A 27,746-nucleotide genomic window follows, 5' to 3' on the forward strand; every position below is an offset into this window, starting at 1 on the left:
AACTAATTTTTTTAAATACTGGTGGTACATCAACAGGTTTTTGAAACTAAATCGTAATCTTTTGAAACACACTAAGTTTTCTTTAGAAATTAAAACAAATGTTTTAAACAACTACTTTTAAAACTCTGATAGTTCTACTAAGCCATTTAGGTGGCCAATGTAATCTTTCGAATTTCAGTTTAATGCCTAGGTTGGGTTGGGGAGGTTACAAGCTTAATTGATTTCTTCGTTTAAGTTTAGGGGCTTATATATCCCTTTAGCCTACATTTATCAATTTTGATTCTATGAAATTCTATGAAATATGTTTAGATAAAGTTCAAATAAATTTTAGTTTTATTTATTTAAAATCGTTTAAAAAATATAATAATTTAATGTAAAAGTAAATTGTTCATGTGTTAATTAAGTAAGTTGTCCACATCAGTTTTGAGTGCTAAACCTTGTAATATAATAAAGGTAAACTACTTAGTTGGTTAACCAAATTTTTAGACTCGTTCATTTTGTTCATCCAAATTGAAATCTTTGCAGTTTTAGTACTTAACTTGTAACACCCCAGTTCTGGCGGGTACAAGGTTTGGCATATAGTCTTAATGTAGTATAATTGGCGAAGTAGTATTCGCCCAAGTACATCTTTTGGCATATAGAGTAGGCGTATACAGTTATGTGTTTAAGTTAACAAAGGTTCTATGTTAGATTTCTATGTTAGTTAGAATAAGATAGTAGCCAAGTAAAGCAATATAAAGGGTATGAGTTCACATCAGAAGTATAGTACGCCCTTTTACTATAATACTATACAAGTTAAGTGCAAGGTAAGCTGATTAGAAACCAACTGAATGTGAACCAGGATAATTAATAGATAAGAGGATACTGAATTAGGTTTCTTAAAAGTTGTAGACCTTGGATAAAACAATTCAGTAATGATGTGAAATTTGTCAAGTCCCAATAAAGACTTGGATTACATTAATGGATAATCAAGTTAAAGAATGAGGGAGTTTTCTTCTTTCTTCTTCAAGAAGCACTACTATCAAAATCTTAAGAAAAACCTAAAGTATTACCTTCTCTCTAAGTTAAAGTTACAGATAAGAATCTTTGTTAATAACTACTCTATGTTAAAGTTATAAAAGATTAGGTCGGAATAAGTTTGAGAATAATTGATCGCGTGATTTTGTGATAGGTTTTAAATATTTATAATTACCCGTTCTTGAACTAACTATTATCGTGATGTAGGCAAGTGTACCTATCGAACAGTAGTATAGTTTTAGCAAGACCGGATTGTCGAATCCAAAGGAACTAAAAGTACCAGTAATGAATGCCTTTTTATTATCTAGCTTAAGAATAAAGAGGTTTTTGTTTTAATTAACTAATTATCTAAATTAAGAACGCATAGAGAAAAGAATTGGGGAATTGCTTTTGGGAAGAATCGATTGACTTAAGACAATACCTAAGAAAAAATCCACCTAGACTTTACTTGTTATTCTGGCTCTGAATCGGACGATTTATTCATTCAACTTGTTCCGTAGAGATCCCTAAGTTATGTTATTATCCCTATTCAAGACTAACAACGTCTAATCCCTAAATTGAATAACCAGAATTTCCTCTAATTAACACTCTAGGGTTGCATTAACTCGATCTATGGATCCCCTTATTAGGTTTCACCCTAATCCGGCAAAATCTTGCCACCCTATGTTTAGGCGCGCAATCAACTCCGCTTAAACATGACAAAAGTACTCTTAGACAGGGTCTATTCCTCCACTGAATAAGAGAATGTCTTGAATCAGTATCCTAGGATATCAAAACAAGAATTAAGAACACATAATTAAGAATAAGTTAAATATTTATCATACAATTCAGAAAATAATAACAAGATTCATCTTAGGTTTCATTCCCCTTAGGTATTTAGGGATTTTAGTTCATAACTAAATAAGAAAACATCTTAGAAGAATAAAGAATAAAAAACATAAAGAAAACCTAAAACTCCTGAAGGGAAATTGAGGAGAGATCTTCAGTCTTGATGATGAATCCGACTTCCGAGATGGATCAATTGGCTTCCTTGGAGTAATTCCTTACTCCCCCTTCTCCGTCTCCCTTTTCTTCCTCCTTTAGGTATTTATAGACTTTGGAATGCCTAAAAGCCCTCAAAATTAGCCTTTTTTGAATTGGACTCAACTTGGGCTCGACAGGGACATACCCGTGTGACACGCCTGTGTACGCTTACTTCAGGCCATGTTCGAGCCTGCCAAATTGACATGGCTGTGTGGTCTGCCCGTGTGAATCGTGCTTTGATTTTGCCAAATTGACACGACCGTGTGGGTCACCCGTATGAAGAAGTCCAGACCGTGTTGAGTTCGTACTTTAGCCCATTTTCTCTGTTTTTGGCCCGTTTCTCGTTCCTTTCACTCCCCTATGCTCTCCTAAGTATAAAACATGAAATTTAAGCATTAGGAGCATCAAATTCACCAATTCTAATGAGAAATAATCCATAAAATGCATTAAACATGGGGTAAAAATATGTATAATTTACGGTTTATCAATAGTAAGATAAAGAAGTAAGGCTTCATATAAGGGTTATTTAGGTTTGTGATGATGGTAAAGGTTATGAATGAGTTTTAATGGTGTTCTTTTGTTTTACAAGCAATGGTTGTTTTAGTTCCTTGTTGGGTCTGAAGTTCAAGCTACTAATTGTGGGTGTCAAGTGAGTCTCTATACTAACTCATGCATGTATATTTTTCATACAAGATATTTCCATGGTAATTCACCGGGTTATGAAATAGAAACAAAAAAAAGTATAGTTTGAATATTTTCTGGGGTTTGCATGTATAGTTTGTATGAATTTAACAAGTTATAGTATGATATGTATGTGACTATATAAGAGGTTATTTAAGGATATTTGTGGTTGTGTGTTTGTTTGTTGAGGATGATATATACATTTGGTAAAGATATGATGAGTTCAAATAATGTGATGGGATGTATGATCATGTATATATGTCTCAGACGTATGCTATGTAATACATTCTGTTAAGAGTTTGTATTTGTCTTCGTTGTATTTTCTAAAGGGGCCCATTGGGACTTCAAGCACAAAATCTAAAAGGAAAAGTCTATGGTCATGGCACTCTTTTTAAGGGACTAAATGATGGTTGTTACCCAATGCGGATTTCTGTGTGTTCTAGGATGATGATGGGCAAACTTCACAAAAATATGAGTCTAGGAAAATACTTATTACAAACATGTCAAGAAATAAAATGCCCTCGTGGCGAATCTTGAGAAACGCCTTTGTGGTGAATGATGAAGGGATAGTCTCTGTAGCGAACCTTCCAATAATCTAAGAGATAAGCCCTTGTGACGCACTTTGAAAGAACGACTTACATGGCGAATTATGAAAATAGTGTCATTGTGACATATCATAGTAAGACTCTCAATGGTGTGTACATTAAAGGAATGGTTCTTTTGGCAGACTCTATATTAAATTGTTTTGGCGCGTTCAATATGGTTCGCAAGTGTGATAAGAATGATCAATAAGGAATGGTGTCTTTATAGGCTATGGTAAAGAAATAAACAAGACCATGATTTAATTATGAATAATGAATTAAATAGATATAGAGAGGTGATGGGTTAACTTTATAGATATAGAGAGGTGATGGGTTAACTTAAGAAAAGTGCTTTCTGAGTAAGGATTCCAAATTTGATATTTGAAGGAGGTATCTGCTATTTGTGTACATGACCATTCACAAATTGTGATAAAAAAATGGCTTAGAGTTATGCATGCAAGAGTAACGGTGTTTTGGTTGTAAGGACCTCTAGAAAAGTAATGGATAAAAATTTATGAAAGGTCATATTGAAGAATGTAAGTGATGTATTGGAGATGTTGATGAGTAAGTAATAATTTCAGAGTAAGGCATGTTAATCTATAATGAATGGAGAACAAGATTTGAGAAAAGCATTCGCCAGAGACAAGTTGAAGGACAAGAACATTGAGATTGTCATAACGATTCATCAGTAACAATGAGCAGCTATTGCATAGGTAAAGGACATTTCTCTCAATAAGTTCTTATGAGCTTACATGAATTGTATGCTTTGTTTTAGGTTGAATGTGAGTACGCCAAGAGGAACGATGTTAGGATTACGCTAAAGGAAATGGCGTATTAGGTTATTATTCATACATAGCAAGTTTGGCGGCGCATTCAAGTATGAATCGTCATTGAGAAATCCATACTTTGGGATGTCTGTAATAGATTAAGACTTCAAATTAAATATTGTTGTATTTTAGTTATCATGTATTGTAGTTGCATTCGCTTCTTGTACATGCTCATGTATTCAAGTTAGAAATTTTGTAAGTAAATAAGTTATAATTGATTGTAATTTGTATATGTAGACTAAGTCTGTAATGACCTGAAATTTACAGGTATCAGAAATCGTATTTCCGGCTTACTATTTTAGAAAATTGGGTTCGTAAATATTTATTAGAAAAATTTATGAAGCTAGTTGAGTGATTAATTAGATTTTAGTTAAGTGAATTAGCTTGAATTAAGGTTAATTTAGTGTAAGGACTAGATTGAATATAATATAAAAATTTAATTATAGACTAAAGAAAATTAAAGGGACTAAATTAGCAAATAGCCAATAAAAGGGAATAGTGCCAAATGTATGGAAAATATTATTCCATGTGTATGTATAAAATGCATATATTTATACTTAATACTTAAGTGTATAATATAATAATATATTAATATAATAATATAATATAATAAAATTTAAAAGAAATAAAAGAAATAAAAAAATAAAGAAACAAAAGAAAGAGAATAGAGAAGGTGGAACAAAATAGGAAAGAAAAAGAAAGAAGAAAAGAAAAAGGGAAAATTAGGGTTTTGAAGCTTGAAGCTTAATTTGGTAAGTCAATTTAGTCATTTTTCTTGCAATTTTGATATTTTTGGAGTCTTGGAGACAAATATTACTTGATGTAAGTGGAAATTTTGAAAGTTAAATGATTTTTAGACATGGGTTATGTTGAATAAATTGTTGAAATAAGGATTTAATTGAATGAATTTCAAGTTAGAATTGATTAAAGGATTAAATTGTAAAGGAAGCTATAAGTTTTATGATTGAGGGACTAAATTGAAACAAATTGAGATTAGGGTTTTACTATGAACATTGATTGATAAGGTGAATGTGATAGGAAAATTGAATAGATTTGAAGTGTAAATTGAGTAGTAAAAATCAATGAATTAGTTTGGATTAAATTGAAATTGAGGTTTGAATTGAATAGAAAATTCAATTAGTTATTGTAAATTGTTAATGTATTAATAGTATAAATTGTTTAATTTTCGTAGCTAACGTAGTACTTGAGACATTGACGAAAAAAGGAAAAAAGAAGGTTGACGAAGAGTAATTCGAAAACTACGATTTGTATTTCTATAAACAGAACTTAATAGTTATTTACTGTATTATTTATTATTTAAATTACATGAAAAATGAAAATGAGGTAAGTATTGTTAACTTATTGTACTGATTTGAAACGTGAAATTTAAATTAAAAAGGAACTGAAAAACCCTATTAACAATGTCGGGCTAGTCGGATATAATTGACATGCCATAGGATTGGAAGTGTTCAGAGATATTCGACCTTGAGTCGATAAGGCATCCCGTGTGTCATACTGTTATTGTTATTGTTTCGTATTAAATTCTGACGAGGTACTCTGTACTGTACTGTTATTTTTCAGCTTCGGCCGATGAAGCACTATGTGCTATACTAATGTGTGGGTTGGATCCGTGTATCCGTCCAGGTCTGAGTTATATTAATAGGGGTAAACTATTGTACTGAAGATTGAATGATACCGACTAAACTGAAAATCTTAGTGGTTTTGATTCTAATGATATATGTTTTATAAAATAAAGACAATTGATTGAATATTTATGATATGTTTATTTATTAAAATCTATGGTTTAAATATAGATTTAAATTTAAGTATTGGTTTATGGAAATACCACTAAGTGTATATTCAGTGTACAGTTTATTTCCGTGCACAGGTTAAATACGAAAGCGACTAACAACTCAGCATCCAAGACAAGCCTGAACTCAAATACTTGGTGATGTATCTTATTTTGAGAAATGGCATGTACCTATGTTATCTTTTGGAAATCATTTTGAATGTGAATGTTAATAGTGTAAGAATGATAATGGTTAACCCATGAATGTAAAGTTTATGTTTACAATATGGTCATTTATATAGTCTAGTTGAAGTGATTTAATTAGTACCAAAGTATATTGTCTGGAAGTTTTAGGTTAAACACTTACTAATACACTCGAGTTCAATCGTAACATTTTGATGATTATAATGTGAAAGAGATGTATTTAATCATGTTTTGGATTGGTTGAAAGATTGGTTTTAAATTTTGCTTGTTACTGAAGTTTGCAGGGTTGGTAAACTTAGACTATAAGGCTCATTTTGAATCCACACGGCCTGGCACACGGGCATGTGATAAGACCGTGTGAGACATACGGCTTGCACACGTGCATGTTGTTAGGCCGTGTGTCCCTTGCAACTAAATTTTGTAAAATAGAATGCTCAGGTTTACCATACGGGCAGAGACACGGGGGTGTGTCTCAACCGTTTGGGGTACACAACCACAATACACGAGCATGTGCCTGGCCGTGTGAAAACTACACTAGATTCAAATTCAAAATAATTCTACACGGGCTAAGCACACTGGCGTGTGTCTTGGCGGTGTGAAACTAGTTTGTTCATGAGAAACAAATAGAGAAGTATAAGGGTAGAGGACACGAGCGTGTCTTAGCCGTGGGAGTCACACGGGGTGACAACACGGGCGTGTCTCTAAACCACATGGGCGTGTGATACTATTCATTAAAAATGTCTTGGAAAATCTTACGAAAAAGTTTATAAGATTTTGATTGGGTTCCGGTTTGTTCTTAACATATTCCATGAGCCTATAATGTACCAAAAAAGGGTTAATAAGATATATTACTAAACTATACAATGTTTAATTTTATTTGATTCATGTTATAAACTGTAGTGACTAGTAATACTCCGTAATCCCATTTTGATGTCGAAAAGGGTTAGGGGTGTTACAAAGCCTGTGCTTGTATTTGTTGTAATCCCCAAGATCTGGATCCGAAAAATTGGATTAGGTTGAGGGTGTTACATAACTTTTGGGACGTTTTCATTTTAGTAACCCAATCATTAAATATTTAATGGCGGTTGACTATACAAACCATATCATGTTTACACTTTCATTTGGGTCACCCAACTTCTAGATCTCTTTCATTTTGGTCATCCAACTTCTAAGTCGCTTTCATTTTAGTCACCTAAAAACTATCCAAAAGACTATCCTTTTTTTATGTATTGATTGGGGTAGAAAACTTTAATGATTAAAGTGAAAAAGAGGTAGAAACTAAAATAATGCTTTAAAAAATTGTCAAATTGTACTTGTTTACCCCATTGCTAGAAGCTCCAAATTTTTGTTCATTTAATATTGAAAATTTAAATTTCAAAACATCAAAATTAGGACTTAGTGTGAAGGGAGATGAAAGAGATATAATAGAGGACATCATGAGACTTGAAGAGCAACAATAAAGGAGGCCCAGAACCATAAAATTAAAAGCAAATTCTGGTGAGTGGTTCTATTGAGATTAACTATTTGTGAATGTATTTTGGCTGGAATAGATGAAAATTGTTTCGTGGAATGTTAGGGGACTGGGTTCGGATATAAAGATAACAATGGTAAACAGATTGGTTAGACTTCATAGGGTGGATGTTTGTTTTTACTGGTATCAAAATTAAAAGAAGTGTCAAAGGAAATTATAAGTAGAATGTGGGGCGATGATAATTTTGATTTTAGATTTACAGCTGCTGTGGGCCGGCCAGGTGGGTTGATAACCATCTGGGACAAAGCAAGTTTTATTTTGTAAAAAGATATGTGCTCTAATCGGTAGATTGTGGTTGAGGGGTTATGGTGTTAGGAAGAGTGGGAAGGGGTGTTGATTAATGTTTTATGGGCCTAATAAGTTGAGGGACCAGAGAATTTTTTAGGAGGAAATACTTGAGATAAGAGAAAAGATTACAAATCACTAGATTTTGAGTGGTGACTTTAACGCAATTAGATACAAAAGTGAGAGAAGTAATTGTGTAGGATTATTAAGAGGTTCGAGGGATTTTGGGAATTCATAGAGTATTACAAGTTGGTGGATTTGCCATTACTCACGGCTGGGGAGGTAGACAGTGTAATGATTTAGATAAAATCTGGAAGTTAAAGGTGCCTCCTAGAGTGAGAAGTTTTCTATAGATGATTTATATTGATTGTCTTCCTACGAAGGTGTTCCTTATTAGAAGAGGCATTAAGTTGAATCGTTTGGGGGACGGTTGCCCTTGGTGTTATAGAGATCAGGAGAATGCGATGCATCTATTCTTTTTTTGTAATTACATTGCGAGTTTTTTTTTGTGGAAAATTCTGGATTGGTGAGAGGTGAAATGGAGACCATTTGAAGGTTTCTCTGATTTTTTCACATTTTGTAAGAATGTCTCCTATACAGGTGTGATCACAAGTTTATGGATGATCTCGGTGTTAGTAGCTTGCTGGTCTGTGTGGATAGCAAGAAATGAGCTCGTTTTCGATAGAAAGTGGCTGAAATGTCCAACTTGGTTTTTCTTTCAAAGACTCGGGCATTAATGTGGTTTAGATCTGTGTATGAGGAATGGAAAGTGGATGAAAGAATCTGGTGGGTCTGTCCATATAAAAGTTGGTGTAACATTAAAAATTCAGGTTTGAGAGGTAAGTTTTGGTGTTCGTTGTATTATGGAGGGATTAAATTTAACGTTTGTGGTGTGATAGTGGAGGATGAAGCAGGGTGTGGAGGGGTGCTAATAAATTCGGATGGCGTGGCAAGAGCTTTATTTTCTGGTCCGATCTCAGCAAAAGTCTCAATTGAAGTGGAGGGGAGGGCGGTTAGCATTGCTTTGGATTTTTTTTTAGAGATGGGATGGAAGGGTAAATGTTCTTTAGTCATAGAGGTTGGTTCAATAGAGGTGATCAACTGGTTGGTGATTAAAAGTTTGAGACCATGGTTGTTGTCTTCTCTTTTTAAGGAAGTTGATTCTAGGTTGTCTTTAATTGGTTTTGTATCCTTTTTGATAGCAGACAAGAATGAGAATAAGATGGCAGTGGCATTGGCGGGTGCGGGTCTGAAAAGGCAAGGTATGTTTAAGTCATGGTGGTGACCTTGTTGTGCTTATTGTGTGGTGTTAGTAGGATTTTTTTTGTTGGCAGTGTTGAGGTTTTTTGGGTATATAGAGCAGGTTATTTTTAGTTTTGAGGTATGTTTATCAGACGGGATTAAGGGGGGTTTAGGGTGGAGTGATTGTTATTTTCTGTCAGTGTTCGGGTTTTGCTCATTGATTGGAACTGCTTGTTCCTGCTGTTTTGTTTTTGCCATGTATTAGTTATATGGCCGTTGTACTTTGATTAAGCGAAAAAATCAATTAAATAAGTTATTAAAAAAATATCCCTTGATAGTGTTAGGTGGTTTGTTAATATAATATTAAATTAATTAATTTAATTTCCTTCTAAATTTTAAAATTTTATTTTATGTTTCCAAATTAAAATAAACTTAAATAACTCGTAATAGTTATCTATGAAACCAAAATTTCTTTTGATTATATAATATTGAATTTTCCATGCTAAGCTAAAAGTAAAGAAAAATTCTTGCAATTAATTAATTTTATTTTCCATGCCAAACAAAACCTAAAAATATTTTCATCACTTCTTTACCCAAATGAGGAACAAACATTAAATTAATTGCAATGTTTTTCTTTGCGTTTAGCTTAGCAGAAGATCCAAGATTATATAATCAAAAGAAAATTAAGTTTTTGAGACAATTATTAAATATGAGTTTTTTGAGTTGATTTCCTTAAGAATAATCTGGAAACATAAAATAAAATTTTAAAATTTAAAAGGAAATTAAATTAACTAATTTAATTTTTACAGTAACAAATTGGTTGATACTATCAAAGGATAGAAAAATTTCAACAAGTTATTTAATTGATTTTAATGTCTTAAAATGTCAATATAAAAGAAAATAGAAATTTAAAATTTTTGGCAATGGGATAAACAAGTATAATTTGATAATTTTTTAATATTTTATTTTAGTTTTTATCGTTTTTTCACTTTAATCGTTTTTTTACCTCGATCAATACTTAAAAAAAAGACATTTTTTTGGGTGACCAAAATGAAAGTGTAAATATGATGTAACGTGCACAAGCCAATTGCTGTTAGAGGTTTAACGGTTGAGTAACTAAAATGAAAGCGCTTTAAAAATTGAGTGACAAAATTGTAAGGATTTTATTATGAATGATAAAAATAAAAACGCTTTAAAAGCTGAGTCACCAACTAACTAGATAGTTTATCTTATAACATTATCTATATATATAATAAAAATACATTTGTAGGAGTTTATAGTATATATTTTATTAAAAAATCGAAAAAGAGAAATATATACTTCTTTGACAACTACTAATAAAATTGAAGCAATATGTGAGAAATACATTGATATCGATACATCTTCTTTTTCGAAATTTTACAAAATAAATCAAATGGGCATACTACGATCAATGTATTATAGCATATACTTGTTTAAGGTCGGGTTACAAGTTTGAATCTGGTTATTTATTTAAGTTCAAAATGAGCTTTCACCAAAAAAAATAAAAAAATTAAGAATGTACTTTGTTTGGGTTCCGATAATATAAGGTTGGAGTTCGACCTGATGTGCTTTTTAATATTGTAACATGTTATATTATATTATATTATTTATATCATAATAAAAAATTAAATCATTATTAATATATAATATTATAATGTTTTAGGTTTAAAATTTTAATAAAATATATATTTATTAAATATCAAATTAAAAATGGCATAAATTATTTTTAAAGGAAAATTTAAAAATATGGACGAAATTAAAATAGATTTAGATTAAACTACTAAAAAATATGGATAAGTTTAGATAAAATTTAAAACTCATATTTCAAATCGAACTGAATTATATTAATATCACATAATAATTCTACACCAACCCAATCATAAAAACCTATAGGGAAAGGATTGTATGAAACAAAGATGAAGCATCATCCTGTATCCCTTACCAAATATTCTAAAAGGATTGTATGAGATAGAGACGTCACATCATCCTATATCTCTTACCAATTATTTAATGTTATTTCAGCATCTTTTTTCATATTATTCAAACATTATTTTGGTAATTTTTTTAGCCTAAACCTTGCACCCTAGACCATGTACCTAAAAACCCTAGACCCTAGATCCCAAACCCTGGAACCTGAACATTAAACCCTAGACTTTGGACCTTGGACCTTAAAACCTAGACCTTGGACCCTAAACGTTGTACCTTGAAACCTAGACTTTGGACCTTGAACCCTGAATCTTAGACCCTGGACCATGAACTTAAGGTTTAAGGTTAAGGGTCTAGGGTTTAGTGTCTAAGATTTAGGGTTAGGAGTCTAAGATTTAGGGTTTATAATCAAGGGTCCAAGATTCAGGGTCTAAGATTCAAAGTCTGAGGTTCAAGTTCAAAGTTCAAGATTTAGGATTCAAGTTAAAAAATATTGAAATAACATTAAATAATTAGTAAAAGATACAAAATGTTGTGTTCTTTATTTCATACCATCCTTTCCGAATATGTATATTATAGCATATCTTCTCAATCTCCTTTCATAATTTAACAGAAATTTTCATTATCCTCTCCTTTCGTTTACCGTTCCAAACTCATTTTTTACTAAAACAACGCACCCTATTTCATTTCCTTTAAAACGTCCATTTTTTTAGATTGACTTTTTTTTAAAAAAAAATTGGCAAATTCAATCCAAATATAAAGTTAGAATGGACTAGTGGTAGTGGTAGTGGTTGTTGATTATGGAATAAGATATTAGGCAACATATATATGTTGATTGACGAGGGGGGCCATGGTTAGTTAAAGCTGTGAAATAGAAGCAACAAAACAATGATAATTATTAACCTTACTTAAAAAATGGCATTGAAAAAAGCATCTCTCTTAATCTTAGCTAACTCAATGATAGTAAGCAAAAATAAGGAAACAAAATCCCCTCTTAACCAATCTGTTCTCCAACTCACTTTCTTTCATACTACGCCAAAACATTCTCCCCAACCATACACTTTCTCTTCCCATATAAAAATCTCTATATTTTATCCCCTTTTTCTCACCCTTTTCTTTCTTCTACGCCAACTGTTCCACATCCCCTTTGGCTTTTTTTTTTCCCTATTTATTCAAGATTCCTTATTGGGATTTCAAGGGATTTTTCAATCCTTCCTCCTTCTAAATTGGAAAATTCCTAGGTACAATATTTGGGTTTAGAAACCAGACCTTATAATATAAAAATGATTTCATCTTTGTTTCTATACATGGTCTAATTTATTTTCTACTTTGATGCTTGGTCTTGATTTTACCTAGTGCAGCACGATATTCATCATGGAGAAAATAACATCTTTATCTTCTGATCAAGACACCATTTTCCCCGCCACAGCCACCTCATGTGCCACCATCTACGACCAAAACTATGTATCACCATCGCCATTTCAAACCAACCACCAACAGTGCCATCAAGATATAGCAGCCGACTTCTCTTCAATGTACAACTTCATATTCCCACCTCATTCCCTTCCCCTCTCGCCTTCCTCTTGCTCTTCCTCTTCATCCAATGACCCCCACCTTAATCTCAACCTCACATCCGACGCCACAGCCACCACACACCGCCTCAACCAGGCTCGTGTTGTCCTCGAGTACGACCAACTTTGCGACCACTATAACATTTGCTTTGCTCGTCTCCAAGCTCTCAATAGAGACATTGAGACGCTACGTAGAGAAAATAGCGATCTTCTCGTGGCCAACAATGAGTTGATGAAGCTCTTGAATCTCTCGTCCATGGCTGTCATGAATAACCGAAACCTGCAACGCAAAGAACTGCCGAAGAGCGTTTCGGTGAGGTCAAGTAATTATCTTAAGCTCAACCACCAACAAGGTCCGAGAAACCAGCAGCAAGTCGTTAATCCGTTGGTGAGTTAATTGTTTTTTTTTTTCATTTCCTGCCAGCGAGAGAAATGATCAAGTTGACAATTTTATATATATACACAATACATTAAAAAAACATGGATACTATTTTCGAAATAAAATATGAATAACTTTTTTTACATATAAAAAGAAAATGATTTTGATTTTATATTTTAAGAAGTAATTATATCTGATTTTTTTTCAATTACATTGATGTATCTTAGTTTTTTTTTTCAATAATTTAAATATATACAAGAAATTCTATCACATATGTATTCGTGTATAAATTATATTTAGAACAAAAGAGTGTATTTAAAAATAAACTATTAATAATAACACATACGCAATATGTATGAAATTAAAATAAAAATTAATTTAAACTGTGAGTAAAAAAAATTAAATAAGTAAATACATCAAATTAAGAATTTTAAATGTACTCTATTTTTCATTATAGTATTGTCAATTTTTCTTAAATTAATATTAAGTTGATTTATGATACTATCTTAATTAATGACATTATTAATATGTACAAACAATATAAGTGAAAATTTGTGTAATACCATCGAAATTGATAAAAATATCAAAATAAACCTTTGATTGAAATGGTAAAGATAACATTTTATAAATATTGGTAGCATGAGTTCAAATTTCAATATATGCAAATTTTATTCCGGTTTTATTGAAAATATAAAAATCCACCATTGTTAGAATATAACTTATTTCAAAATATGTAAGGATAGTTTAGTAATTTTTTAACTGTATTGTTGTTCAGTTGACTAATCACACCAACTCAACTAGGGATTAAATAATGTATAAATTATATAAATTTAGATTAAACTTTAAAAAAATTTATTGAATTTGATATGAGTAGTAAGTTAATCAATAAAATTAAAAAAAAACTCAAATTCTAGAAAAAAAATATATAACTATAAAGAGATATATATTTATATAAATTTTATTATTTTCAAAATTAAAATTAACCCTTTGCAAAAAAAAATCATATTTTTCTAGCTTCCTATTTTTTAAGGGTAAATTATGGTAGAGGTCACTCAACTTTGGTTTCTTTCATTTTTATCACCCAACTATGAATAACTACAAAATGGTCACTTAACTATTAATAAAATTTTTTTGGTCACTCAACTATTTAATTTTATCTTTTTTTGGTCACCATCGAATTAACGTAAAAATGAAAACACTTAAATATCTAAGATATTTGGTTGACCAAAAAGACAAAATTGAATAATTGAGTGACCATTTTGTAACTTTTCATAATTGAGTGACTAAAAAAACCAAAATTGAATGACTACTAATATAGTTTACCTTTTTTTCAATAAATAGAAATAACTTTTTTCCATGTATTTCTAATTTTTAGTTTTTACTCACATAGAAGGCTTGCCATATTTTTAATATAAATAATTATCTTATTCATAGTTAAATTTTTAGATTAGCATAGTGATAGTATAATTAATATGGTTTTTACTCGCATTTTGCGTTGGGTTAATTATTTATTTTTTTGACTAAATCCTAAAGTAAAAATTTAAATGTTAAAATTTAGAATTTAATTTTTATACTTTTATTTTCAAGAATTTAGTCCCCTATTTTTTAAATTTAAAAATTTAGGTATCCATGTAACAAAAGAAATTGTAATGGACCTAAATTTAATATAAAATTTTAATGGTGCTAACAATTCTTAAAAATTCACCACATCATTTTAATTAAAATAGAATATATAGATTAACTAATGATGTTATAAAAGTTGAGGCATCAACTTATATCAAAGTTAAAGTATATAAATTAAATCTTAAATTTAAACGAAATATAAGGATAAAATTAAAATTTAATCATTCCTATAATATAAAAGATAGAGAGATTAGTGTTATATATATATAAACAATGGACAAGTGTCCATTATTATGGCCTTCCTTTTATATATAGTTGTATAGATTAATTGTATTAGTTTTTCTTTTAAAAAATGAATGTTGCAAATTAAATTAAATATTCGCAAAAAGTATTTTTTATATATTTAATTTTAGTTAGAGGTGTTCAAGGGTCGATCGGATCAGGTTTGGAACAGGTCGAGTTAGACTTAAGCATGATATTAATATATTTTATATTTGCCCAAGTCCGGCCCTGCCTGGAATATGAACTTAAAATTTTGCCCAAACGCCTTCATATTTGTAAAATGTGTCTAACCTAAGCTTATTTTAAGCCCACCTTTAACTTTTTTTAATATATATTATTTTAATTTAAAATTAATATTTTTATAAAAAAATTAATTATTAAAATTTTATATATAACCATCTTAACATTTTTTAAAATGTTTACATTATATATTACTATAAATTTTAGGCGAACCTTTTGATTTGGTTGGATAACTAACCTATGAATAAGTTTATTTTTGATCATATCCATAATTCTTTTTTATACAATGAGAATTCGAACCTTTACTATTCCTAAAATAGATATTCACCTAACCAATAGACTACAACTTGAAATTTTGTATTTATGATATTTTTATTTCTCCACCCATATTTATTTATCTATACTAATAATAAAATATATGATTAAGTTTAGTGCTGAATAAGTCAAATTATATTTAACCAAGAAAAATAAAATAGAATCAATAAATCATCCACTAAATAATAATATACTAAGGTATTTATATATTTTTAATGTTTATATTCTTTTTACAAAGATTACATACTACTTTAGTCTTTAAAACACAGCCGGCTTTTATTAATAACTTTCTTTTTTTTTTAAAGATAACTATTCTTTCTTTCTTTTTTTCAAAAGTATATATTTATTTTATGTAGAGGGTGTGAAATATAATAAAAATATACTTACTTAACCATGCAAATATTACTATAATAAAAATTCAAATCATAATTAAATTGTTTTTACCAAGGCGGAGTCAGAAAAACTTTTATGGGCAAAATGAAATTTTAATTTTTAATAGTCTATATCTTTATAATTTTTAAAAGATTAAATCAAATTTTTATAATTTTAAGGGAGACCAAAGTATAATTTTACCTTTACTAATTTAAAATTTTAAAAATTTCTAAAGTACCTAAATAACATTTTTCTATTTTAGGAGGATTAAGCACCTACCAGCCCCTAGATTCGCCCATAATTTTTACCAATTCAATATACAATAAAATTTTACTTTGTGTAATTAAATAACATATATAAATTATTTTGATAATGAAAATATACTGCTAATAGAAAACTGCTAATCATGATTATTAAAGCATTTGTAAAAGGCTGTAAAAATGGATATGTTATAAATTAAATTCTTCATTATTCAAATTTTTTTTCTTAATAGTTAATAAGTTGATGATAATAATTTATAGATAACATATAATTAATAAAAATATAATATATTAGATTATATTATAAAAAATTTATATATCAAATAAAAAATTACTTATTATATAAATAATTAAAATTTTCTATTTAAAACAAAATTAATATCATTTTTTTACTTTTTTTATTAATAAAAATAATAATTTAAATATAAATAAATTAATATAAAATTTTATTTTTTTATTATATAAATTCATGTAATAAAATATAAATTCTTATTTATAAGTATGATAAAGTAAATAATTTTAACCTATAAATTTGATAAATCTTATTAATAGTAAAAATATTTAAAATGAAAATTTTAATAATATAATAAACAACAAAGGTTAAATTAGCCTGTTCAAAAGTTTTTCCAAATCAATGCTTTTATATAACTTATAAATTATAGATATAGATCTTAGATAATGATATATGTAGAAATATATATATATATATATATATCGTTACATATTAAGTTTGTTGATAAATTTATTTAATTGAATTAATGCAGCGTGAAATTACAAAAATTCAATTGAAAAAAAAATAAAAAAATAAAAGTTAAATTAGATTATGGCATACTTATGATGTAGGAAACAAAATTATGTAATAAATATATATATAAATAATAAATAAGGTTTTAGTTGAATGGTAAAGTATAGATGTTGAAAACTGTAAAGGCCTGGGTTTAAATTTTATTATGTGTATATTTTTCTATATAAAATATATAAAATGGAAAAAGAAACATCATCAAAATAATATAATTTATTTTGTAAAGTAAAGATATTTTCACCATCACTCACCTAACCATTGATGCTTAGTGTTTAGTTAATCAGTGACACCAATTCAACTAAGTACTTAATATATATAATATTGATACTTATACTACAATAAAAGCATTTATAAAAAATCTATACTCCCTTAAAAAAAACTCGATTTCTCAAGTATATATATATATATATATTAATATTTCCTTAAAAGACAATTCAAAACTTTTTATTCTTTTCACCAACTTTAATGCGTATATACATATCTAACAATATAAATGAATTTTAAAATATTTTCAAAAACATCATGTAACTTATTTGTTTTTTTTAATACTATTAAGTTTTTTTATTATTATTTAGTAAATGTATTATAAAGGTTTTTATATTAAAAATTAAGAATGTAAAAAATGATTAAATTAGTCTCCATATGTTAGTTTAAAAAGTAAATTGATTCTTTATATTAAAAATTTTATCAATTTATATTATTAAAAATTGACACGATTGACGGAATAATAAGACAATAATATGAGCGTGATACATTTACCTCATGCTAATATATATGGACCCCTTTTTAATAATAGAAATAGATAAAAATTTTAGCAGAAGAGTCGGTTTATTTTTTTATCTAACATATAGAAACTAATTTATCTATTTTTTTAAATAGAAAAATAAAATACATTTTAATTCTTAATACAGATTAATCCATAATACTTTTACGTTTTTATTCTTTTACCTTAGCCATGCAAACACCGTGGCTTTATGAAGAAAATAAATAATAACTCAGCAAATTTACAGCTTGGGGTGCAAGTGTCATCTGACTGGAGGAGAGAAAAGGCGATTGAATTGGATGTATACAATCAAGGAATGGCTAAGACAGAACTGTGTGATACATGGGAAGAGATAGGGTCATGTCCTTACGGTGAGCATTGCCAATTTGCCCATGGCATCACTGAGTTACGCCCTGTTATTAGGCATCCAAGGTACAAGACCCAGGCTTGTCGAATGGTCCTCGCTGGTCAGATCTGTCCCTACGGTCACAGGTGCCACTTCCGTCACTCTCTTACCGAATAACAATCACCACTAAATTCCGGCTTAATACCAATTATTTGGCTTAAACAGAGAAATGTAAATAAATTGATTCTAATAATATCAGAAATATCTGCGGGAAACTCATTCTGTTCAAGGTCATAATTATGAAAATAATTTTTCCTCGTAAAAGAGATTACTTATTGAATTTATGTGATTTATTTTTTAAATTTGAAGGGAGAATTTATGTGATTTAATTTGCTTTTTTTTGGGGAGATATTATCTGCTTTTTTAATTGGACTATGTTGCAGAATTGTTTATAAGAGGAAATGATAATTTGATAAATGCATCAAATGCAAAATAAATAAATAAACATTTCTTCTGTTTTTATTTATTTATCTATTACATAATTGAAATTAATTTAAATAGTTTTTGTTGGTATTTTATCAGAAAAGAAAACTGAACAGATGGAGAAAATTGAACTGATGAATATTATTCAGCCAAGGTTCACAATTTATACTAAGTGAAAATAAAAATCCACTAACAATATGTTCCTAAAGTTAAGCATCAAACATAAATTCAAACAACAGAACTCCTAAAAATAGCAAACGTTAAAAATAACAAACACTAAAAATAGCAATCCTAAACACATCAACTAATACTCCTTGCTTTAAGAGCTACAAACACCAAGTGTTGTTCTCAAAACTTCAAATTTGCTTACTAGGAGCGGCTTGGTGAAGATATCTACAACCTGCTCCTCTGTTTTGCAATTAACCAGTATAATATTACATTCTTTTTGTACTTCCTTCAAAAAGAAAAGCTTAATGTTGAAATGCTTAGTCTTCCCATGAATTCAATACTGGATTGTGAGAAATTGCAATGGCAGCTTGATTATCAACGAAAATCTTTGTGCTTTCCTTCTATTCAAGTTTAAGATCACTGAATAGTTTTCTCAACTACAAAGCTTGATTAACAGCGACTACTGCAGTAACAAATTCTGCTTCAGCAATGGGTTGAGCCACAGTTTCCTGCTTCTTCGAGCTCCATGAGAAGACACTAGATCCAAAAGTAAAACAATAGCCTGATGTAATACTCAAGTCATAAATGGAACCTTCCCAATCACTTTAGAAAAGCCAACAAGCTTGAACTCCTTGCTTATGTGAATTTAACACCAAAATTACTCGTGCCTTTAATATAACGAACTACTCTCTTGGCAGCCCTGAAATGCAATTCACTGGCACAATGCATCATTTAAAATATCAGGACGTGTTGCTGTAAGATACATTAAGCAACCAATCAAACTTCTAAGATATCCATCAGCAACTTTATTAGCTCCATCTTCTTTACACAACTTCTCCTTTTGATTCATAGGAGTACTCACTTCCTTGTATTCTTCAACTTTGAATTTCTTCAAGATTTCCTTGGCATACTTTTTTTGGCAGATGAATACTTCATGCTTAGCTTGCTTAATTTCCATTCCAAGGAAAAGGCCGAGATCTATTATCTAAAAAACCTTCATCATCTCTTACTTGAATTCCTCAAGCAACTGTGCTTCATTTCCCATTAGCAAGAGATCATCAGCATAAAGAGAGACTATGAAAATATCATTATTTTGACTTTTGACATAAAGAGTGGTTTCAGAAATATTTTTTTCAAAACCCAAGCTCAGCAAATGATCATTTATCTTGCTGTACCAAGCTCTTGGAGCTTGTTTCAGCCCATAAAGAGCCTTCTTGAGAAGAAACACCTTTTCTTCCTCTCCTTTATTCACAAAACCTTCAAGCTGCACAATGTAATTTTTTTCCTGCAAAGTTCCATTTAAAAAAGTTGATTTTACATCAAGCTGATGCAATCTCCAATTCATTTGAGTAGCTACAGCAAGTAAAAGTCTTATGGTGTCCAAACAAGCATTTGGTGCGAAGGTGTCTGAATACTCCACGCTAAAAACTTGTGCATAGCCTTTGGCCACAAGTCTTACTTTGTGCTTGTTGATTGAGCCATCAACATTAAGCTTGGTTCTGTACACCCACTTGACTCCAATCACCTTCCTATCATGGAGTCGATCAACCAACTCCCATGTTTTGTTTTTCTTATCATAGACAACTCCTCATTCATTGCAGCCACCCATTTTATGTCTTTCATTGCTGTGACAAAATATTCAGGTTCACAACTATATTACATCTTGCATAAATGTCAATGAGCAACCTAGTACCCCTTGTTAAAGCATCATCCACCAACTTATTCAGCCAATTTTCATCTTTATCTGTGGTTGAAACAGGAAAATTAAGCTTTACATCTGTTGTGTTTTGGCCACTTTTCTCATCCCAGTTCCACTCTTTATCTTCCACGAAATGAACATATCTACTTGTAACAAATTTCCCAGACTGCGGTTGGAAAATTTTATAAGCTTTTGTAATAGTGCTATAGCCAATAAAGACTCATGGAAGTGCCTTTTTGACTAACTTGTCTCTCTTGATCTGTGAAACGTGAGTGAAACACAAACAACCAAATATTTTGAGAAAATTTAAAAATGGTTTATGACCATACCAGGCCTCATATGATGTTTGATCTTTGACCGCTTTTGTGGGCAGACTATTCTGTAGGAAAACCGCGGTATAAGTTGCTTCTGCCTAGAACTTTTTAGGTAATTTTTTCTCATGCAACATACATCTATTCATGTCTAAGGTGTATTTGTTTTGCCTTTCACTAACTCCATTTTGTTGCGGAGTATAAGGAGCTATTAACTAATGCTCAATGGCATATTCTTCACAAAATGCATTGAAATTTTCTAATGTATACTCCTTGCCATTATCGGACCTTAATATTGTAATGTGGTTGCCACTTTGATTTTCAGTCTTCTTGAATTTACAAAATACTCCAGCTACTTCTGATTTGAATTTTAAGAAGAAGATCCAACACATTCTTGTAAAATCATCAATAAAAGCAGCATAATACCGACTACTTGTAAATGAAGGAGTTTTTTGAGGTCCACAAATGTTTGTGTGAATCAATTGAAACTTAAAAGTGTCTCTCCACGCTGTCTTGGGAAATAGCTTTCTATTTTGTTTTCCAAATTGACAAGCTTTACATGTCGATATGTAATCAACAAGTTCCGAAAGATCAATTGCCATCCTTTTAGACTTCATCTGCAGTATCCCCTGATGGTGATAGTGTCCGAGCCTTTTATGCCACAGCATTGTGAGGTTTTCTTTGATTAGAAAAGTTGATTGCTCTTCCTACACTAGATTGAGGGAAAAACTCCCATTCCTACCATCTTAACTTCAAACATCTTCTGTCCTATAGTATCCTCTATTATAGATGCCTTTTCCATGAACTTCACTTTGAATCCCTTCTCTACTAATTGACCAACACTAAATAGGTTTTTATCAATATTAGGTACATATAAAACATCAGTAATGAACTTGGTACCTGAATAACTTGTAATGGCTATAGTGCCCTTTACTTTGACTGTAATATAGTCATCATTCCCAATTCTAACCTTTTTGGACTCGGTACTCTTCAGTTCTTTGAACAACTCTTTATCATGTATTATATGATTAGTGCAACCACCATCAATGAGCCAGCTTTCATTTGTTTCGTGACTAGTGAAACAAATTGCAACAACGCTAATCTTTTTCTTCTTGATCTGCCACTTGTGCTTCATCTCTTTGTTGCTGATTTTTGTACTTACAAATAACAGCCTCATGTCCCATTTGGTTACACTTTTTGTACTTTCCATCTGGTCTTCTCCAGCACTTGAAAAGAGGGCGACGTTTCTTGCTACAATGTTGACATAGAGGATAATTCTTCTTTAGTCATGATATTCTATTTCCAATTTTACTTTTGTTCCTAAATACAGAGCTTTCTCCACTCGTAGCATGAATCTTTTTGTTCTTCGGCCTCATGTTCTTTCCATCATCTTGATGCTTAACTGGTAGGGCACCTTCAACGACTCCTTCTTGCCTCATTACACGCCTTTGCTCTTGTGCTTGTAAAGCACTTAAGAGTTCCGTCAAAGTAATCATTGACATATCCTTCATGTTCTCTAAAGTGGTGATGGTAGCCTCACACCTTTCAGATACTGTTACAAGGGTTTTCTCCATAATCCTTGAATCTGCTAGAGAAGAACCTAGCAACTTGACCTTATTGGCTATGTTAAGGAGCCTTTTAGAATACTCATTGACTGTCTTAGTCTCCTTTATCTTATGTAGCTCAAAATCACGTACAAGATTCAACACTTGCATCCCACGAATTCTTTCATCTCTCTAGTACTTAGTCTTGAGATAATCCTATATCTCTTTTGTTGACTTTAGAGACATAGTTCATGTGAAAATAGTTGGTGAAAATGCAACAAATAAACAAGTTTTTGCCTTTTATTCCCTTGTCTTTTTTTCTTTTTGTGTTTTGATCTGTGCCACGGTACGGTTGGTAGGCAATATAGGAATCTCATAGTCTTCTTCCACTGCTTCTCAAAGATCTATAACCTCCAAGTAAGTCTCTATTTGCAGTACCCAAATCTAATAATTATCTCCATAAAAAATAGGCGGCGTAATTGAAGAGAAATTAATTTTAGCTTCCATAAAGCAACAAAAACTAACACATGACCTTTAAGAAAAAAGCTCTGCTTACCAATTTTTGGTATTTTATCAGAAAAGAAAACTGAACAGATGAATATTATTCAATAAGGTTCATAATTTATAGTAAGTGAAAACAACAACTTACTAACAATATGTTCCTAAAGTTAAGCATCAAACATAAATTCAAATAATAAAACTCCTAAAAATAGAAAACATTAAAAATAGCAAACACTAGAAATAGCAATCCTAAACACATCAACTAACAGTTTTATTCCATTTCTTTGACTTTAAATACTAATGTATGTTACTTAAAAACTCAATCCAACTTAATTTTACTATCAAAAGTAATAACTCCAACAATTTAAACTCAAACCTAAAAGTGATTTGAACTCAAAATTGATATGAATCGAAAATTGATTCGAACTAAGAATGACATGAACAAGTGACTCAAAATTAAATTAGGTATAATTTAAAAAATTTAATAAAATTATAATTAGAACTTAATTGGTTTTGCTTTAATTCATAATTTATTAGTGCAATTTGAACTAGAGCTGATCATGGGCTGGGCGGCCCGGCCCGGCCCGAAGGCCCGCCCGAAAAATGGGAGGGTTTGGGTAAAAATATAGGCCCGAAAAATAGGCTTGGGCAAAAAAATGAGGCCCGTTTAGAAAACAGGCCGGGCCACGGGTAAGAGCTTTTTGGCCCGAGCCCGGCCCGGCCCGAATTATATATTAATATATATTATTTTATTTTATTTTTAATTATTTTAAATTTTTAATATAACCGTTTTTTATTATATTATTAATTTGTGTATTGTTTTAAGAATTGTTTTAGTATTATTTTTATTTGTTTTAATATTTGTTTTCATGTTTTTAAATATATTTGATTTATTATTTTTTAAATTTTTTTATTTAATGAAATAAAAAAAATTTAATATGGGCCGGGCCGGGCTCGAGCTTAGTAATTTTATTTCGGGCCGGGCTTGGGCAAAATTTTAGGCCCATATTTCGGGCCCGGCCGGAGCTTAGTAGACGGGCCTAAAAAATTGTATGGGCCCGACCCGAACCCGGCCCGGCCCGGCCCATGATCACCTATGATTTGAACCTATATCATATTATTTCGATAGAAAATTACAAATACAATAAGCACTTGTTAAAAAAATATAATATCTCTTTATTTGCAAATAAAATTAACAAGTGAAGAGAAATGATTAAAGATACACTCAAGTTTGCAAGCGAATAGTTGCATAAACTAATAAACCTTAAACCATGAAAATTGTTGCAGATGAGAAAGTTCTTCAATCCGCAACAACTTATCTGCAATAGTGAGAGTCCATGGACAATGTGCATTAGTGGTGAGTATTAGAAAAATCATGTTAAAAAAAATAATTTTTAGTTATAAAGAAAATTTAAAATTTTCGAAAATCGAATTAGTTTGTAATATTTATGGTAATAATATTTTTCAAAAAGTACTTTTGTTTTGTGCAAGATGTATCCGAAATTGTAACACCCTATACACGGCCTAGATGTTACGGTCGGATTATAGAGATTACATCGTACAAGCAAGAGAAACAAACATTTAGCTTAGAAGGAAACCCACTTTAACAAATAGAAAATTTAATCGAACAACTTTTTTGAAAACACAACGATTTTCAACTTTTTTGAAAACACAACGATTTTCACAATTTAATTGTATTGTTAAAATCAAAACCAACTTACTTGAAAAAAATTTGTTTACTAAAACATTTTGGGAGAATCTTAATTAGTCTTGAAGCAGAAAACCTTATAACTTTTTGTGTATAAAACCGCGATTGATTTTTAATTATCATAAGTTAAACACTTTTAGGCATTTAAAACCTTTACATAGTAAATATCAAAATAATGCTAACGAACTAACCAAAAATTAAAAAGTCCATAACAAAAATAAAAAACCCAAAACAGTCCAAAATATCCATAATGAAAAAATAAAAAGAAAAGTCTAAGTGCATAATCTGAAATCGTGAAACCCGAGCTCTGGAGTCATTGTCCATTCCTAGGTCGGAGGATTACCTAAAACAAAGCATACAGATTGTGAACTTTAAGCCCAGTGTGCGAGTTGACCCATAATTTAAGTACATTTATAAATGTATAACAGAACATTTCATAGCATATTTTTCCAAATATTTCATACCTTATCAAGATTTATACGAATCACATCTTCTCATATCATAACATTTCATGTTATATCGAATAGTAGTATAACATATCAGATCAGACCATAGCATATAATATTGGATCAAATCATATCATAACATATCCTATCCTATCCCCAACCACTACACACCATATCCATCCAACCAATCACACCATATAAGACTACAAGAGTCCATCCATCCAATCACACCAATATGTGTTGGTATGCCACTAATATATTTGCAACTAAGCTACTATACATAAATTTGCGGTCTAGTCACCATAATTGCAGTACAAGTTGCCATATAGCACTTCCTCTGTCATATCATAACCTGTCCGGAAAGCACATGCATATCATAATCATATATCATACATACTTATATCACATAGCATATAACAAGCATATACACATATTTTCATATAGATCATAACATAGCTTATGGTTTATTTATAAATTATCCTACCTAGCATACCTTTAAGCTTATTCATATGTAATTACGTACTATACTTACGCTTTACTAGCCCCGTAATATGCTTACGAACCTAAATTTTGAGTATCCCAAACGACCCTCAATCGGGCCTAGAAATTGGCCAAACGAACCCACATAGCCTTGTGGCCCACACGGTCCAAAAACCCAGCCTGTGTGATCCACATGGTCTGCAAAATTTCACATAGTCGTGCGCTTCACATGGCCTAACCACACGGTTTGTAAAAACACACACAGCCATGTGGCACATACGATCTATCACACGGCCTGTCACATGGCCATGTGGCACTGGGCAATTTCAAAAATAGCCCCCTGTTTGATGATTTATCATTTTTTGATGATTTATCATTTTTCTATTGAGTTTTAGGGTCATTTTCACACACTTAATAGTGAAGTTATTCCACCACACAATTGAACACTTAGAACCCTGCAAACAACACCAAAACCAAACATTTACGACTTCGATTTAGCACAAATATTTCCACTTAAATTCATTTTTCCTCTCAAGAGAACAGTCCCTAAATTAATAACGAACACTTATTGCAACTTATAGCAACTCCTCTAAGAACTTAATTTGCTAAAGGATCATCTATCAGCACACATTCTTCCCCTAACCACAATCACAAACCACAACACCAAATCAATAAAAAGAAATCATTAACCAACAGATTTATGTTTAGAAAAACAAAACCCCAACTTAGAAAAGAGTCAACCTTCCCACAACTTACCAACATGACCAAGACCACCACGACAAAAAGAAAGAATGAGTGAAAACCGGGGTCACAATAGGCCTTAACGGTGTACTTATGCAATAAAAGAAGAATTTGCAAAGATTCAATAGAAAAAGAAAAGTGGTGACATTGGCAAAAGGATGAATCAAATAAAAGAACAGAAATAAAATATGAAACAAAATTGAAAGAAAGAAAAGAATGTGCAGACTAATAAGGGAGGGTGATTTTGACAATTCCCAATGAGAAAGTTTAGGGATTTTTTTTAATAAAATAAAATAAAATAAAATATTTAAAAGATTAGTTTGATCCAAAACCACCCACCAGATTTATAATTTACAGGAAACTCCATAACTAACAAAAGGCTAAGCCAAAAATGTTCCATACTTGCACATAACAAAACTCTAACTCAAGACCAAGAGATAACCAAATGCCTAACTACTGCACCACCAAGCTCATTGTTGTCACAACCCAACTAATAAAATAATCTAAGCCTTAAGGCTCAAGCTCAACATAAAGTTAAAATTAAATAAAAATTTCAACACAAGAGATTCAAACTTAGGACCTAAAACAAACTCTAGGGTACTTAACCAACACTCCAAATCAAATTATATGACAAAGATATTCAAAAAATCTAAAAATTTGGGGTGTTACAAAAACATTCCCGACTTTCAATCCAATTACCTTCTTCGCTATCCTCGTACCTAAAATTGTGTTGAGTGTAGACTCAAACAATAAGAACCAAACACAGAACCAAAAATGATTTATTACTTTCAGTAGGAAAGTAATTCTCTCAATAGAAACTGGTAGAAATTATTATTCCCAGAACATAAAATTTATTCTAAGAAAATAAATTTTCATGACTTTCTGACAGAATAACAATATATGAAACTTATGTGTAAAAACTTGTAAATAGCTCTACCAGTGTCATCTATTTATATGTAGAGGTAAGAGAATCTTAATTGAATAAGTATAACACAAATAAATTTTATTTAATAGAAAAACACTCTCCTAGCCTAACCCTAATCTAACTAGGAGATGGGGCAAACCCTAGATAAAAACACTAAGGTTGTCACCCTTCATATGCAAAATGAGGGGGATTAGGTCTCTCATGTATTGGGTCCAATTATATGTGCATCTTGGACTTTTAACCCAACACTTCATAATTTAATCCAACCCAATATTTGTTTTTTATTTCCAATATAAATATTAATTAAATTAAATTAACTAAATTAATTTCTCAATTAAATAATTTTCTCAATACAATTCTAATTTTGTTAGAGTCATGACGACTTTATCGTAAAAGAATCTATATATTTAATTTCTATAATCAGTAGATTCGTAATGACTAATTAATTTAATTCCATTTTTTAACATAATTCTCAAGTTGTTTTTATACTCAATGTGAAATGCATTCATTTGTGAATGCAACCCATTTCTCTAGTTTCATCAATTTTGTTCATTTGGTTCTACATGCAATTCAATTCTGGTTTCAACGAGCTAGCGAAGGGATCAATTGGGCATGTGTAATTATGACTCAAACAATTTATAATTAAGTTCCAACTTTTCG

The 27,746-nt window shown here is 30.6% G+C and overlaps 1 protein-coding gene across 1 annotated transcript; it reads left to right on the plus strand.

The window, feature by feature from the left end:
- Positions 1-12,202: 12,202 nt before the first annotated feature.
- LOC107927114 (zinc finger CCCH domain-containing protein 14) lies at positions 12,203-22,130 on the plus strand. The gene is made up of 2 exons (XM_016858107.2): positions 12,203-13,086; positions 17,982-22,130. Exons 1-2 carry the CDS (start codon positions 12,502-12,504, stop codon positions 18,255-18,257), a joined length of 861 nt encoding a protein of 286 aa, XP_016713596.1. The 5' UTR covers positions 12,203-12,501; the 3' UTR covers positions 18,258-22,130.
- Positions 22,131-27,746: the final 5,616 nt, after the last annotated feature.

This window comes from Gossypium hirsutum, chromosome A12 (genome assembly GCF_007990345.1).
Source record: "Gossypium hirsutum isolate 1008001.06 chromosome A12, Gossypium_hirsutum_v2.1, whole genome shotgun sequence".
Classification (NCBI taxonomy): Eukaryota; Viridiplantae; Streptophyta; class Magnoliopsida; order Malvales; family Malvaceae; genus Gossypium; species Gossypium hirsutum.